Genomic DNA, 17,344 nt, shown 5'->3' with positions numbered 1-17,344 from the left:
TCATTGGCTTGATGGTGGCTGCCAGGTGCCATCACCACCTGCAGTGGCCCCTTCAGTGGGATGGTGTCCTTAGCGGGGCCTTGTCTCTGTGGCTCCGAGAGTGCCAGCTTCGTGAGTGGGACTCTGCGTCACTTGGCTGCCCACAGCGGCAGCAGCCCGAGGCCCCTGTCACCCTGGAGTTGGTGTGGAACACTTCTACCTACAGTGTCCATGCTAAGCTTTGACTGTGGCTCTTCCAGATCATTCCTGGTCATTCTAAGACACTTGGGCAGGAAGGACCCCGAGGAAGTGAGGTTCCTGACAGAACAGTCTGCCCAGAGCCAGGGCAGCCCCAGGGATGGAGCTGTGTAGGGCTTGTGCTGGGTCCTGAGGTCCATGGATGACCGCTGGGCCTGCACCCCACAGGCTACACACACAGTGCTCTGCATTTTCTAACATTCTAAAATTTCATGGATGAATTCAGCCAATTTTTCTGTTACGTTAGGTAACAAGCCACGATTACTATCACAAAAGCTGCAGTGTGGTGGCTTTTTCTTACACTTTCTCCCTCCTTGTTAAATTGAAATCATGCGATGAGCTGGAAAAGGCAGGGGCACCTGCACCTATCCGTCACAGTGCTGGATTCAGGTCCAGCATCTGCCCCCAGGCTCACACTGGGTTCTGGGTGCTCCCACCCCAGCTGTGGTCTTCCTACACTGCACCAGGCCACCCCAGGCACAGTCGCAGTACTTGAAAGAGCAGGGTTTCTGTAAAAATCTTCCTGGTTTTTATTTCAAAACGTGATAGGGGCTGATATTGTGGTGTAGTAAGTTAAGCCAACACCCACTACGCCAACATCTTGTATGGGGACCTGGTTCAAGTCCCCAGTTCTGAGCCAGCTTCCTGCCAATGTCCTGGGAAAGGGGACAGAGGATGGCCCAGCCCCTCTGGGTGGCCCAGGAGCCTCGTGGGTGCCGGGGTGCGAGGGGCACTCACAGCTTCCTGTTTGTGCTCCCTAGAACTCTCTGGTGGTGGAGATTCCGCCGTTCCGCAACCAGAGGATCAGCAGCCCCGTGCAAGTCAGCTTCTACGTGTGCAACGGCAAGCGGAAGAGAAGCCAGCCGCAGCAGTTCACCTACCTTCCTGCCTCTGGTAATGCCACCTTTCTAACCTTGAGTCCTGACCAGGAACTAGGCATACACTCGTCCTGACAGGTGCAGAGACCCGCGGAGGGGCTGTAAGCAGCCTGGCAGTGGTGCCCATGTCCCTGTAAGGAAAACTCCTGCCAGGAAGAGGGGAACTTGCCATGCCCACCTTGGCCTTTGTCGCATGCACAGCAAGTGTGTGCATCAGGGTTCTTCCCTGTTCGTCCTGCCAGGAGCAGACAATGGCTCCACACAGTCCAAAGCCAAGTTAGATGCTTTAGAGGTTGATGGAGGCAAGGCATACGGCTGTGGGTGCTCTGCATGGATGTCAGGGACACAGGCACTGGACAGCCCCATCCTGGCCTCAGGGGGCAAGGGCTGCTGGAGACACGGGCTGCTGGGCTGCAGGGCCCTATCCTGGCCTCAGGGCACAAGGGCTGCAGGGCCCCATGCTGGCCTCAGGGAACACAGGCTGCTGCACTCCTCCAGGGCGGCCGGGTAGATGCAGGGCACAGAAGTGTTCTCCCTCTGTCATCCTCTGCGTTGGGAATGCTTAGCTACATTGCCATCATCACACTGCTGTGCTTTCTAACAGATAATTTTAAGAGAAAGTGTATACCAGGAACCAGCTGCAAAATCAGCTCATTAGTCAGAACTGTTTGGTGAGGGTTCTATTTCCATTTGCTGTGGGCTAGTTCATGAGACCACATGGAGTTGCAGCCACGCTGGCACTGAGTTCTCCGGGCATGCTGCCACCGCGGCCCATGGCAGAGGCACTGTGTGCTGGGGCTCATGGCAGGTTGCAGCAGGAGGGCCCAGGACCAGGCTGTGGGAATAGTAGGGACTTTGCCGCCAGGGAAGGTGGCGTCCTGGTCTGAGTCGCCACAGGGGTGCCAGGTGTTCTGGGAATGAGGACAGACAGCTGACGACAGTCTGGAAACAGAAAGCCTGTCCCGAGTAGCCCTCTAGCGCGACGGACTGGGGGAGGAGCATTTTAGGGAAAACATAGGCTTTTGAGGACAAGCTGCTTTAGGGCAATGCTGAGGCCATGCCCGGGATGCCTCCCACAGATACACCTCGCAGAAGCACCTGCTACTGATCACAGTGCCCCGAGTCTTGGGACAGGGCCAGAGGGACCATTGTGTCCTGCATACACCCCACCCAGGAAGGGCCAGGCCACAAACTCAGCACCGCCCCCGGAGCTGGAGAGCCAGTTGCGCCCCCTGTCCCCCCCAGCAAGCCACTCTTTGATACACGACCTCAGCCATGAAGCCATAGCGTCCCTGAACACCACTGCGCAGTAGCCCAGCTGGGCAGGACTACCTCTGTCTCACATAGCAGCCTCCCCACAGCACAGCCTCCAAACAACACAGCCTCCCCATAGCACAGCCTCCCCACAGCACAGCCTCCTCCTCACAGCACAGCCTCCCCACAGCACAGCCTCCTCCCCACAGCACAGCTCCCCATAGCAAGGCTCCCCACAGCATAGCCTCCTCCCCACAGCACAGCCTCCCCACAGCACAGCCTCCTCACAGCACAGCCTCCTTTCCCATAGCTGGGATCCCTCTCCTGCCCCCCAGGACTCTGAACTCCTTAGGCTGAGACCCAAGACCACATGAGCTGAATCCGGTCCTACTGCAGGCCTGATGTGAGGTTGTCAGTGTGTGGTTTAAAACGAAAGGACAGCTGGAGGGAGTCTGCATTGCTTGTGCGTCCTCAGCCTGGGCTGATTGAGGCCATAAGGTAGGGACCCGTGCTCTTGCAGACACACTGAGGTTCTGGGTTCCTGGAGCAGACGTTGGCACCAGGGCTCTACTTCCCTCAACTGCATCTCTGTGGTCATCCTGGGCTGGGCACAGCCTCTGAGTGCCAGCGTGGCTGCTCTGGTCCAGGCAGGCAGCAGGTGCTTAGCGGGAAAGCTTTGCCGTGGACAGGTGATGGGTGCTTAGTGGGAGAGCCTTGGCCAGGGGCCACGTTGGCTCGCTTCCTTGGCTGTGAAGCTAAGCTGTGGGTGGCTTAGTCTTCCCCTGAGCACTCGTCTGTACCCTGTTCTGAAAGCACCCAGCCAGTTGGCAGGTGCATGGGCTGCTCTCTGCAGTCTGTCCGGGTAGGCCACGGGGACCGCAGGAATAGGAGCAGGTCCTCTGGACCATTCCTGTTTGAGCAGTGTTGCATGCAGCCGAGTGTCACGTTTTCCTCCAGAGCTTGGCGTGAGGCTGTATCTCTGCATGCCTGACGCCTCCTGCGTGGCATGTGAAGCAAGTTGTGTCAGCCCACCTTGCCCCTGAGTCTGTGGGAGTTGGGTAGCACTAGGAGCAGGCCCTGGAGGCCTGTGGCTGCTGTGCCTACAGCCTGGCATGTAGCCATCTCAGCCAGATGCTCAGTGGGCAGGTGTGCCGCAGTGAGCCCAGCCAGTGAGCAAAGCAGCATGTGTTTCTGGTGGTGGCATCCCAGGGCTGGCTCTGTGGCTTGAGGTGTCTGATGGGCCTGGAGGGTTAGTGTGGGTCCCTTCAGCCCTGCTCCCGGAGCCCCAGGTCCAGAGGGGAGCTCCTCCCACAGCTGAGACTGCAGCAGGGTGGCTGCACGGCCTGGGCAGTGGCCACATGTCGCCCCTATGGTCTCTCTCCTTGGGGTGGGCACAGGTACACAGCTGTGCAGGGGTCTCTCTCTCACACGGCCAGGCTCTTCCTTACTGATAGCTCAGCCCAGCTCTGCTCTGCACCTTTCCTGAATCCAAACATTGAAGATCCTGCGACGCTGCTGCCCTCTCCTCTCGCCTGTCCAGCCAGGAAGTGAGGGGTGCACTTCCTCTTTGGATTCATTCATTTGAAAGGCAGAGTGACACACAGAGAGGTCTTCCATCTGCTGATTCACTCTCCGAATGCCCACAACCTCCAGGGTAGGGGCTGGGTAGGACCTGAAGCTGAGAACCGGGAACCTCCCACATGGATCTAGGGGAGGGAGCTTTTGAAATGCCCTTCGATGCTTTCCCAGGCACGTGAGCAGGAAAATGGATCAGACGTGAAGTAGCCAGCACTCAAGCCAGTGCTTATGCGGGATGCCAGTGTGGCAAGCAGTAGCTTGAGTCACTATGCCACGATGCCTGCCTGTTCCATTCCCTGCATGTTAGACGTCACACCATAAGGTGACAAGAATCAACTCACCATGAAACTCCAGTGGGTACAGGTCACTCTAGGGCCCAGGGCCAGGTCTTCCTCAAGGGAGGACTCTGGGACAGGGAGATTTTAAGACACACTGGCCCCAAATGTTGACTGTTAACACAAGCTCTTACCACCTCGCAGACAGTGAGGACATGTGCATGCCTGTGTACATTTGTACACACGCCTATGTGTACATGCATGCAAGCACACGGATACACGTGTGAATGCATACATGCCTTGTGTGCATACATATGAGCACATGGTAGCACACAGGTGTGTATGTGGGCATACATAGCTACTCTTGTGTCTATACTTGTTCCCACAGACACACGTGCCTGTGTATACACGCACAGCACCTGGCAGCACACATGGATATATATGTGGACGTGTGGACATTATCACATGTCCACATACACTAGCATACGCTTCCAGACAGGCACACATGCCCATGGGTACACATGTGGCACACCAGAACGTGCAGGCACACACGAGCGTGCATTCTCGCCATGAACCTCCTTGCCCTGCACAGTAAGACCCAGGGCAGCGTGTGAAGGGGAGCGTGGCCCTGAGATCTCGGGGATGAGGGCAGGGACCAGCTACGGAGCAAGTGTCGGTGTGTGTACCATGTGACCCAGGGAGAGGCCCTGAGCCGGGATATGTCGTCCACTGGGACAGCTTGATGGTTGTGGACACTGGTCGCAGCACTCAGCAGCCTGAGCAGGCTGCAGGGCTCCCAAGGAGGTTGGCGCCCAGAGGAGAGGAAGGGTCGCTGTGTCCCTGGCAGCTGCCTGACTAGCGTACACAGCCTGCAAGGAAGCCTTCGGCACGAGTCCTGCTCCGTGTGCAACTCGAGCAGTTTCTGTGCTGACCACCTCTGCACAACTGCCTGAGGAATGGCAGCTGTCCGCTGGAGACCACGCCCACTGCCGCGGCACCCCCACAGGCAGCAAGCCTGCTGCTCATTCATCTCTAGCGTCTGGGTCGGGACCTGGCTCGCAGCCCAGTTTCACAGTCCTGCAAGAGCACAGCCTTCTGCTGTTGGGCATGTGGGGGGCCGGGAGCAGACAGCACGCAGCAGCACCTGGCCCAGAGTCTGTGACCCTGATGGCCCTGGAGCAGGTCCCCGAAGATGCCAAGGGAGACAGAAGACGCGTGCAGTCTCCCCGACCAGTCCTGGGAAGACACGTCCCGGTCCTTCCCCATTGCCGCCCTGCTTGTCCGTCTTTCGGGGAGCCTGCCCTGCCATGCTGGCTCTGGCTGTGGAGGCCGAGGGCTGACTCTGGCTCTGGCAGGGACCTGGACAATCGGGTCTTTGTTTGCCAGGGGCTGCACGGGAACAGAAAGCTTTTGTTTGCCTCCCAGGACGCACCTGGTGAAGTAATTCAAGCCAAGGCTTTGGGGTCGCTCAAAGCGGCCCCGTGTGTGGTGAGCAGGATCTACCTACTGCACTGGGGTCTAGCCTGCAGCACCCGGGCCCCTACCCCACCCATGCACCAGGCAGCTGTCCTTGCTCACTGTCCCGGGGGCTGGAAGCAACCAGGGCAGTACAGGCGGCTCCATGAGAATCCTCTGCCCCTGCGGGCCACGAGCAGCGCTCTCCAGCACCGTGGCCTTAGTCAGGCTTGGTCTCCTGAAGGCCCAGTGTGGGAGTGGGAATCAGCCTGGGCTAGCCAGCAGCACAGGAAGGTGCACCCGCACGCTGCCCACACGTGCCGTTGTGCCAGGGGAAGATGCGTGATAAGCTGGGATGGCGGGGAGAGTCTGTCTCATGTCCGATGTGGGACCAGGTGGGACCAGGGCTTTTCTTCACCCATTGATCTCTTTGAGCTGGGCCCCTCGGATGTGGGGGCCTCTGCGGGGCATAGATGGGGGGCACAGGGCAGTGAGAGTTTGCCAAGACAGGTCTCCCACTGACACTGAGCAGATTAGCTGCTGGGACCCCAACATGTAGCCCTGTACAACCCCCAGGGCGGGTCACAGAAGACACCAGAACATTGGTTCTTGTGATCTTAGCCAGTGACCCTCATGCTTAGTTCAATGCCCTCACCCTGCCCAGAGCAGACCATGATGGTCACCTCCCATGATGTCCAGCTGGGCAAGCTTGGGTTTCTGCCCTGGATCCTGGGGTGCCCCTGCTCTGTGAATGTCACCCGTGATCACCTTGTACAACCCCAACTGCCTACCTGAACACCAGGGACATCAGGGGAGCCCCAAGGGCACTGCTGGGGGCTGGCGTACTGCAGAGGAGCTTGCTCTGGGGCCCCATCCAGGACTGGGAGACCCCATGTGGAGCCATGTAGCTGTAGGCATGATGGGACATAGGCGGGTCCCTGGCTATGGGCTACATGAAGTGCGTTGCGGAGAGTGGAAGAACCACCATGGGATTCCAGCACAGCTGCAGATGCAGTCAGCGCCCTGGCTCGGTGTGAGGTACTCATGATGCCCTGGGACAGCCTCCTTGGCCTCTAGGGTGAGGGGCCCAGCTGGGCCCAGCCTTGCTGTTCAGCACTCACATGTATACTGGTCAGCTGCGTTCTGAGACACTCAGGGCGGAAGCCACAGAGCCAGGCCTTCGCATCAGACCCCTTGCGTCAAAGCCCGGCCCTCGTGTCAGGCCCCTCGTGTCAGAGCCCGGCCGTGGCGTCAGGCTAGACCTCACATCATGCCGGCCCTTGAGTGAGGCGGGCAGTCTGGACCTGGTCAGGCGTCACGCCAGGGAGGACAGTCTAGCCGTGTCTGTGTCTCGAGGTCGCAGGCTCACTTAGAACCTAGCCTTGGCCGTCCACACTGACATCCAAGTGGCTGCGGCCATTCTCGGTGACCATGTGCCCTCGGGAGCCAGCTCACCTTGTCTACCACCTGTGTGGTGCCAGCAGCTTGGTTCTGGTTGGAGTGTCTCCTCAGATGTGCCCCAGAGAACCAGTGTGTGTATGGAATGAGGCCGTGTGGGGTGGGGAGCGCTCACCGTCAACACAGCTCAGTGACAGTGTCTCGGCTTCCAGGTGGAGGGGCCAAGGGGAGGCCTCAGCCAGGGGCCGGGCGCCGGCTGACTTCCCGTGCTGTGGGATGAATCAGTTTACCACGCCATTTCCTGTGAAGTGTGAGGACTCCCACCACGCTCCTGGCAGCGTGCTCCCTCCCCTTGCAGGGCAGTCTGGCCGTGCACACAGGGAGCCAGCCTCTCCCAGTCTGCCTGGCAGGGAACCTAGCCCATTCCCTCTCCCCCGGGGGCTGTGCTCCAGCTGAGGAGAGGCTGCGGCCAGCACAGCCCAATGTCTCCCGCCTCTGCCAGACAGGCCATGCCTCTGTGGGCAGCCCAGGCCCAGGACACTTCCTCAGGAGACATTTGAGCACAAATGGACATGCCATGGACCCAGATGTGGTCGGGAATGTCTGACAGTGGCTGTGTCAGGGGCACCGGGCCAAGCGGGAGGGAAGTGAAGCAGGGGTGGGGTCCTCATGGCGTCTGCAAAGACCCAAGCTCGGCAAACTCCCCTGGGGCTGGCGTTGGGCAGGAGTAGGCAGAGGTCTGGAGTCACTGTGCAGGACCGCCTGGAGTGGGCTCTCTGTGGGGCCCTCCTGCCGTGCAGAGGTATCTGGTAGGACTGGCGGCTCCACTGATCCCAGAGCGCCATCTGTGTGCGTGCCGCTTTACCAGACTCTGCAGGGGCCCTCGGATGCACCCACTGCAGTGTGCAGAGAGCTTTCAACGCATGGACACACTGGCAGTGGGGCTCCCAGGAAAGGGGCCATGGTATCCCCAAGCTGCTGACTCAGGCGGGAAGACGGGGAGGCACCCTCGCCTCAGCCTGCCTCTCAGAGCTGTTCAGTGTGTTTTGACTGAGCTCTCTTTCCTCTCCTCAGTTCCCATTATCAAAACAGAGCCGACGGACGACTATGAGCCCGCTCTGATATGTGGACCAATGAGCCAGGGGCTGAGCCCTCTCCCGAGGCCGTGCTATAGCCAGCAGCTCGCCATGCCACCTGAACCCGGCTCCTGCCTGCTGGCCGGCTTCCCTGCCTGTCCACAGAGAGGCTCCCTGATCCCAGCGCCGCCCCACGCCAGCCCAAAGCTGCATGACCTCTCGCCCACCACCTATGCTGCCAAAAGCCTGAGCAGCCCTGGCCTCGGCCACCTGGGACTCCAGCAGCCGGCTAGAGAGGGGCCCTCCGTCCAGGAAGTGCCAGAACCCCTGGCTGTGCACCCTGGCCCGCCGGAGCAGCCAGCACCCATCCTGCAGCCGCAGGTGAGTCCTCCAAGCAGTAGCCACTCCCCTGGTCACCAACACTCACTCTGTCCCGACAGCCCTTCTTCTCAACCTCTGCCTGCCCCCCAAGAGCCGGCTGGTGTGCAGTCCTGTAGCCTGGCCCACCCTGCCACACCTGGCCACCCATGGCACCAGCCACCGACGGTTCCAGGAAACGAGTATGCAGCCACTGGGCTGCTGTTGCTGCCAGAGGTGCTTGCGGCCAGTAGTGGTTTGGCCCCTATTCCTGTAACGGTCAAGTGTGAACCCGAAGAGTTGGACCAGTTGTTCCTGGACGACGGTAAGTGCTGCGCGGCCATGCTTGTGAGCTCGCGGAGAGCGGAGGGGTGTGTGGCCAGTGCCCGTGGCTGGGTGCCTCAGCGGAAATGTGGGTTTTGACGCACTGTGCCCTGGCTCATGGCTGCTGGGTGCCAGCCTAAGAGCCCTGACCTTGAGGCAGGGCAGGGCCCCTCCTGGACGTGGCTCCCGACACCTGCCCTTGGTTTGCTGCAACTTGACTTGTGGGGGCAGGGCCCAGGCGAGCCCCCCATACGTGTGGAGCCTGGCCTTAGCCCAGCGGGATCCCCCGAGACTGGCTGGGCTGGCGCTCCAGCACGTGGCAGCCTCGGCCTCCCGTCTCCCTCGGCACAGCCGAGGCCCTCCAATCTCTTCCCACTCCCCCTGTCGAGGCCAACAGCTTTCTGGTGAGGCTCTGCCAGTGTGTTTGCTCAGAAAGTAGTTCAGTCCTGACCTGGACCCTGGTCTTGGGCAAGCTGCTGGTGATTTCCTGTCCCCCAGGCTGTCCCAGGCCTCCTTTTCCCTTGGGTGCCTACACGAGTCTGGCTGTTCGCAGCGGCGTTCTGGAGGGTTTCTGTGACTTGGAGGTTAGGGATAGGGTAAGGGTTAAGGTGCCAGTGGCCTGATTGTGTTGTGTGTGGGCTGCTGCTGGGCACACCGCTGGGCCAGCCCTGGGCAGCACACCTCCCGCCGCCATCTGTCATGCACTGCAGCCTGCTCAGCACAGACTGTCGTCTGCCGAGGTGAGGGCTCTGCCCGGTGTAGACACTGCCCTGAGTGGACACTCTGCCTAAGTAAACACTGCCCTGAGTGGACGCTCTGCCCGGTGTAGACACTGCCCTGAGTGGACGCTCTTCCCAGTGTAGGCTTTGTCCTGAGTGGATGCTCTGCCACAGTGCACTCTGCTCAGGGGAGGCCACTGGCACGTATGCCTCCAGCAGTGTTGTTTCGCTGTGGCCCTGCTGCAGCTGGTTTTAGGGGACACCACACATCTGTTCCTTCTCTATCCTGCCCATGCCTTGCAGAGGTGGTGTCGTGGCCAGCCTCTGGGCTCCTGCCACTTTGAGGGAGCTTCTTCCAGCCCAGAGACGGGGAGGGGTCTCAGCCAGGTTCCTGGCTGCTGGTGAGGTCCCAGTTGGGCAGCAGAGGGCAGACACAAGTGTTGTGATGTGCTGTATTGTACATGTCCCAGTGGGAGTGCTGTGGAGACTTGAGGTGGGCTGGGACCTCCCACAGGCCTGGCCTTATCCCGCAGGTCAGAGCTGGGTACAGCAATCCCTGCTTATGTTTGGGATCTGAGAGCAACACAGTGTGCCAGCATACAGCAACTATTCCCCAAGAAAAGTGGCTGACGAGTGGCTGTGTGGCTGAAGAGTGTCCCCCAGGTGTATGGGGTCTGTGCACAAAAGGCTGCCTCCCTGCTGCTGGCCGTGGGACCTGCAGCCTGAGCCTGTGGCCATCAGCCCTGCACAAGCTCCTCCTCCAGGCCGCTCCAGCCCTGCCCCAGCATCCCTCTCGGACACTCTCCCTCACTGTCCCGGTCCTCAGGTTCTGGTGGTGCAGAGAAGCCGTGGTCTTGGATTCCCTGCCCCTGCTGGGTCTGGCTGAACCAGCACGGGAAGAGGCCCCCACCAATCTGCCATTCAAAACAGGCGTTCAGACGAGGCGGCCTACACGGGGCCAGGGTCACAGCATGGCCTAGGCACACTGCTCGGAGGCCAGGTTTTAAGCCACTGCCTGCGTTGTGAGGCTGTACCCTGCAGGCACCCACTCGTGTCCTGGCTGTCCTGCTTCTTATCCAGTTCCTTGCTGTTAGCTAAGAAAGCAGTGGAGGATGGCCCATGTGCTTGGACCCCTGTGCCTACATGGGAGACCCGGATGGAGCTCCAGGTTTCTAGCTTTGGTTTGACCCAGTCCTGCTGCTGTGATTTAGGGAGTGAACCAGCAGATGGAAGGCGTGTGTGTGTGTGTCTCCTCTCTAACTCTGCTTTTCAAATAGATAAATACTTTTAACAGTGAAAAAAAGCATGCTGGGAACCGCAAGTGAGGCCACAGCTCTGCCGCATTCCTCAGCCGTCCACAGTGGCCTCACTCCCTGAGCCATGCCTGCTTCCTAGGAGTGGGAGAAGGTTCTGGAGAAGCCCCATCCAGCTCCTGCGGCCCAGGCCCCGTGAGGCTGAGGCAAGGGCACCATCCCTGCAGCTGCAAATGTCTGGCCCCTGCCACCCACCCAGCTCAGCGTCAGCAGCGGGCTTGTCGCTGAGGTGGACCTGTGGCTGTGATTTTTGCCTGAGTGTAGTTTCATTTCACGTGACAACGGAAGCAGGCATGGCTCAGACAGTGAGCACCCTTGGGAGCCGGACGTGGGGTGGGTCCTGAGCTTGGAGCCCAGTTTGGGCACCCCAGAGAGCAAACCCAGAGGGAGCTGGGAACAGCAGAAACCACCAGCAAAGTCAGTGCTGCCCATTGCCAGTGGACTCCTATGGGAGAAAACGCAGTTTCCTGGCCAGCTTGCAGAGTGGGCACTCGGAGACAGCTGGGAAGGACAGCAATGCAAGCGCCGACCTCGTGTGGGCGTCGCTGGGGCTGCAGACCAGGGATCGGGGAGGCTGCCCAGGTGTTGGGCAGGGGCAGACCTGCCCAGGGCACAGGATCGGTCCCTGCCAGTGGGCCAGGTGTTTGCCCAAGGAGTAGCAAGGCTCCGAGGCCCCTGCATCCGGACAGCCTGAGGGAACTCAGAAAGTTCTTCAGAGCTTATGCTGCGCTCGACACAGACAGGTGCTGCACTCCAACATGTTTTTAGCGTGTTGAAACCCTTGAGTCTGCTCTGATGTGTGTATTGGGGGTTGGGTTTTGTTCCCAGGAATGTGGAGTGAAAGGGGCCATAATGGGCACCGTGTGCCACTCCAGGCCAGGGGGCGTTTGGGTACCTGCCCTGCTGCCACACCCACTCAGGCTTGCCCCCACTGGAGGGAGGGAGCCTGCCAGCTCTGTCTGTCTCGAGAAACAGTTAAAGCCACAGACGGAACCAGGCCAGCCTTTGGGAAACTTTATGCTTTTTCTCATTATGCCCTCCAGTTTTGTCTCAGAGCTTGGTCTAGAAACTGGCACTTTGCCCAGTCATCAAGATCCCCAGACCCTAGAGTCCTGAGCTCCATTCTGGGCTCTGGCTGCCGACACCAACTTCCTGCTCACACACACCCAGGGAGGCAGCAGGTGGACACTGGGTCCCTAGGTCCCTGTCACCCTGTGGGAGCCCTTGATGCAGTTCTGAGCTCCTGGCTTCAGTGTGGCCCATCCCAGGCACTTGGCAGCATGATCGCTGGTCCCTGGCTGTGGGGGTGAGCATGACAGCCCACACGGGCACTCACACGCCTGGCCCTGGCCCATGTGCATGTGCTGCGGTGTGGACCGGCGCCTCCCATGCCCGGCAGCCAGCGCCACTGTGCCCTGACCGCCCCTTGCCTGCCACAATCAGCCCTTTCAGGCCCTCAAGCCTTTGATGTCATTAAAACAACAAGCAGGTAGGCAGCCACGGGCTGGCCCAGCACGCCTCTCCCTGCCCCCTCCTTTCCTGCATTCAGGCAGCTCTGGGAGAGAACAAAAAGGTTTCCTCATGGAAAGTTTTACTAAGCTGGCTGGGTGCCACGTTGGAGGCCTACCCTGCCGACAGGAGGCTGTGTCTCACACAGCGGGTCCACGTCCCATGTGAGGGACGGACTGGCCAGCTTAGCCTACTGTGGGTCTCGGGGCTGATCCTGGGGCACCACGACATCATGGTGAGAGTCCCGAGCATGAAATTCCTGTGTGTGCTGCCCAGGCCAAGCTGGCTGTCAGCAAGGTGGACCAGCAGGCCACAGCCCAGGCATCTGGAGACTACTGATGGCAGCAAGCCTCCCCAGCCAGGCTGGAAGCTGTGACCTCCCCTTGCTGTTCCCCGAGCGAGGTCCCATGCAGCCGCCGTGGCACAGCCCAGCTCCTGTGTGCATAGCTGCCCTGCAGGTCCCACCCTGGGACCGCTCCAGCATCCCCAAGAGGGCTTGGGGAGGAACACTGCACCCGGTCCCACCTAGGTCTGTTACCCTGGCAGGCACGGCGGGCTGGACTTCAGTGGTGTCTGGAAGGTCCTTGCTGGGCTCAGCTCCGGGACAGTGGCCTCCATGGAGACCTGGGCCACAGGTCTGAGAGCTGAGTGAGGCCCTCAGCCACAGCACCCAGGAGCACAGTCCTCCTGGGCCCAAGCGGGGCTCCGGTGGCTGTCAGGTTCCAGACACCTGTCCCAGGTAGCTGGTGCTCACATTAGCTGAATGTGCAATGTTTTGAGCTGTACCCGCCAAGGGCATGTCAGAGTTGATGGAAAATGAGATTAGATTTCTTTGCTGCAGAAAAGTTTCAAAATCCATGTAAATGAGTGGCCTTCAAAACTCATAAAAGCTGTGTATGCAGAAAGAAATTTCGCGGAATTCCACTTTTTTGTGCCAAAATCAATATATCCTTAGAGAAAAAAGATTTATGCATTTTCATTTGCAAAGCAGAGATACAGAGAAGGAGGGAGAAACAGCGGAGAAGGATCCGTATCTTCCCTCTGCTGGTTCATACCCCAAATGGCTGTGAGAGCTGGGGCCTGGTCAGGCTGAAGCCACGAGCCTGAACATCATCCAGTACCACCCGCATGAGTGACAGGCTCCGAGCACTTGGGCTGGCTTCTGCTGCTTCCCCAGCCGGGATGTGACCTGCCAGCCCTGGGGGATACAGATGCTACAGGCAGTGACTTAACCCTCTACACCGAAATGCTGGCCCAAGCTTACCTTGTCGTTCTGGGTTGCTGTGTCCCTTAAATGCCTCCGTATATATCTTTTAAAGGTTTATTCATTTTTGTTGGAAAGGCAGATTTATAGCTGGTTCACTCCCCAAATGGCCGCAATGGCCAGAGCTGAACTGATCTGAAGCTAGGAGCCTGGGGCTTCTTCCTGGTCTCGCACAAAGGTGCAAGGTCCCGAGGCTTTGGACTGTCCTCCACTGCTTTCCCAGGCCGTGTCAGGGAGCTCTATGGGAAGTAGAGCAGCTGGGCCACAAACATATGGATGCCAGCGCCTGCATGTGGATGGTTAGCCCATTGAGCCAGCGTGCCGGCCCCTAACCCCACCCTGCAGTGCCAGTCCTTCAGCAGCCCCGCCTTCAGCTCTTACTGGTCTTTTGTCTCTCAGTCGGCTTGCCCGCTCCTTCTGGTTGGAACTGGGCAGGGCTGGGAAGGAGGGCCCTGCGGGGCTGCTTCCACATTACTGTGTCCTACAGAGGAGCTGCTGTGGAGGCCGACCGACAGGGCTGCCGTCAGGATGTGTCTGGGATACTCAGGTGGCCAGTTACCAGCAAGTGCCAGGTGGGGGTGCAGTGTTGGCCTTCACGCATGTGCGCACACTGGCCCTGCCGCAAGGTTCTGTGTCCGTGCGGCTTCGGAGACCACGCTGTTCTCTGTTCCCTGTCTCTTCTGCTTATGCCTGCCAAATTGGCTCCTGCTGCAGAGTGGGAGCTCTTCACAGACACTTTGTGGGAAAGTCAGCACAGCCCAACCCAAGGACCTGAAGTCTGGTAACCTCCAAGAGTCCACTGGCAGCCACGCACCTGCGTCTCCCCAACAAGGACTCTAGGTTTGTCAGCAGCAGCATCTGGGTGTCAGGAGGGTGTGGATGTCAGTGCCCCAGCTGGTCAGGCCCCCGCCTGCCCCTGGAGATGGTTGTCTCATGGGCACATCTTTCCCTGGGGCACTGGGCCTGCACCCCCGGAAGGCAGCAGAACACATCCCAGCCAGGAGGCTGAAGGAAGCTTTGCTGGGAAGCTGGGACCCTGCAAAGAGCAGGGAACCCGGTCCCTGCCACAACCCGGGAACGCAGCCTGGGAAGGGCTGCAGCCAGGCAGGACTGAGGATGCCAGCACAGCCATATCCCTGCTCCTCAGAGGCCAGGGCTGTGAGCCCAGCTCAGTGCGAGGCCCGGAGACCCAGAGCATCGGAGCCAACCCAGAGACCCTGCACAAGCAAGCCGCAGGGCCGACCTGCACAGCACCTGCCACGGAGAGGGGAGATGGAGGCTTTCCCCAGCAGCTCACCAACTGAGCCCTGCTAAGCTGGGTGAGCCCGGGAGGCAAAGAGTCTTTAAAAGGAGGATGGTTCCACCTGCAAGGGACACGAGAGCCACGGAACCCAGGCAGGAAAGTTGCACACTAAGCCAAAGATGGGAAATGTCAGCAGTAGCCCAGTACGTCACTAGGAGGGAATCTCATCCCAGAGTTGCAACAAGACGCTGTTGGCCTCGTCCCATCAAGCTGGGACACTGGCGATGAAGCATGAAGCACACACATCCCTTAAACGACATGTGGTCGGCTGCTAGAACCATGTTCAAGGAATTCATGCAGACTGTCAATAGAGGGGTGGAATAGGGTTTCTTAAAGAGCGCAAAGCAGAAATTCTGGCATCAAAAATATGAATGAGGGCCTGGCGCACTAGCATAGTGGCTGAAGTCCTCGCCTTGAACTTGCCAGGATCCCATATGGGCACCGGTTCTAATCCCGGCAGCCTCACTTCCCATCCAGCTCTCTGCTTGTGGCCTGGGGAAGCAGTCGAGGATAGCCCAAAGCCTTGGGACCCTGCACCAGCATGGGAGACCCGGAAGAAGCTCCTGGCTCCTGGCTTGGGGTTGGCTCAGCTCCAGCCATTGCGGCCTTTTGGGAGGTGAATCAGCAAACGGAAGATCTTCCTCTCTGTCTCTCCTCCTCTCTGTATGTCCGCCTTTCCAATTTTAAAAAAATCTTAAAAAAATATGACTGAAATGAAGACTTCATTAGAGGGGCCGAACACGAGATTTGAACTGGCAGAAAAAAGAATCCAAGCACTTGAAAAGAGTTCAGTGGCTCATTTGGTCCTGGGAACAGGAAAAATAAGCCGAGGAAGAGTACGAGACCTCAGCCATGCCCTTCGTGTACCCGCAGTGCTCAAGGAGGACGGCTGCCGGACACCAGCATCCCACCTGGGCGCCAGTTCAAGTCGCAGCTGCTCCACTTCCAATCCAGCTCCCTTCGGATGAGGCGAAAGATGGCCCAGTGCTTGGGTGCTTGCACCCTAGTGGGAGACCCACAGGAAGCTCCTAGTTCTGGCTTCTGCCTGGCCCAGCCCTGGCCATTGCAGCCAGTGGGTGGAAGATCTCCTATCTGCCTCTCCTCTCTTTCTGGAATTCTGACTGTCAAATAAATAAATGTTATTGCTTAAAGCATAAGCTTAAGAAATAGAACAGGATGGAAAATATCTTCACAGATTTGAAGAAAAATGCTGTTCTCTGTACCCAAAAAGGCCAGTGGACTCTAAGATTGATTCAGAGAGATCTGTACCCGGAGAGGTGCTGCCCAGAGTGCCCAGGGCCGGACGCTGCAGCAGAAGCAACCCCTGGTATCCCAGCTGCTGACGAAGCGTAGTGACCAGAGCTGGGGCTGCAGGAGATGGTGGCACAGCATACCAGAATGCTATGGGAAGAACATGCCTTCACCGATGAAGAAGAAAGCACACCGGCTTCAGTGAGCACAGGACAGACACTGACTTCCCAAAGCCCGATGGGAGCCGCACAAGTAGTGGGGACTCCGAGCCCAGAGACCAGTGTGAGCCCTACAGCGCATTCGCCTCTCCTGGTGCTGACTCATCCACACGTGCATGAGACAATGGTTACAGACTGACAGCGCTGATGGGCTGACGACAGTGAGGGTGTTGTGGACACAGCACTGGAGGAAGGCAGATCAGGGTAGTGTTAGTGGGGCATGGATCGTTTGGGAAGATGCACATTGTAATTGTTAGGGAAAGCACCATGAAAATACCATGTGTGCGGGGGTGCATGTGTGTGCCTGTGTTGCTGTGTGTGTCTGTGCATGCCTGTGTATCTGTGTGTGTGTCTGTGTATCTGTGTTGCTGTGTGTGCATGTCTGTGTGTCTGTGTGATGTGTGTGCGATAACCCCTTTGAGTAGCGGTCACAATGGGTGTGTCTGTATGCCACCTCACAGTGCTAGGCTGGCCCCAGCCCTGGCTGCCGATCCCAACTTCCAGCGGATGTGCACCTTGGGAAGTGGCAGGTGATAGCTCAGGCGGGTGACTTCCTGTCACCCCTGTGGGGGACGTCAGTTGACCAGGCCCAACCCTGGCTATTGTGGACATTTGGGAAGTGAATCAGTACATGGAAGATTTTTCTCTTTCTCTCTCTGACTTTCAAAAAGCACATGTAAGTATATACATGATACAATATAAATGTGTATAAATAACCTATGATATATTAAAAGAATGGATGAAAACATTTATATTAGAAAATATGTACAATAAAAGCTAAGACTGCAGCGATGAAGGGAGATAGAGCAACAGTGACAGCACAGAGAGCCGTTCAAGACGTGGCAGGCAGATGGCCGAGTGCCAAACGGAAGTCTATGTCAGGAATCACACTGAGTAGGAGTGGACTAAACCCTCCACCAAGACATCGCCTCTCT

General features: G+C 58.5%; 1 protein-coding gene across 2 annotated transcripts in view; it reads left to right on the top strand.

The window, feature by feature from the left end:
* NFATC1 (nuclear factor of activated T cells 1) overlaps positions 1 to 17,344 on the top strand; it is a 76,637-nt gene that overhangs the window by 42,584 nt on the left and 16,709 nt on the right. For both annotated transcript variants that reach the window (XM_058676792.1, XM_058676793.1), the window contains exons 8-9: positions 999 to 1,131; positions 8,150 to 8,532. In XM_058676792.1, the coding sequence (XP_058532775.1) occupies positions 999 to 1,131; positions 8,150 to 8,532 (516 nt within the window). The remainder of the gene's footprint in view (positions 1 to 998; positions 1,132 to 8,149; positions 8,533 to 17,344) is intronic.

This window comes from Ochotona princeps, chromosome 18, assembly GCF_030435755.1.
Source record: "Ochotona princeps isolate mOchPri1 chromosome 18, mOchPri1.hap1, whole genome shotgun sequence".
Taxonomy (NCBI): domain Eukaryota; kingdom Metazoa; phylum Chordata; class Mammalia; order Lagomorpha; family Ochotonidae; genus Ochotona; species Ochotona princeps.
This window is presented reverse-complemented; position numbering and strand designations above follow the sequence as displayed.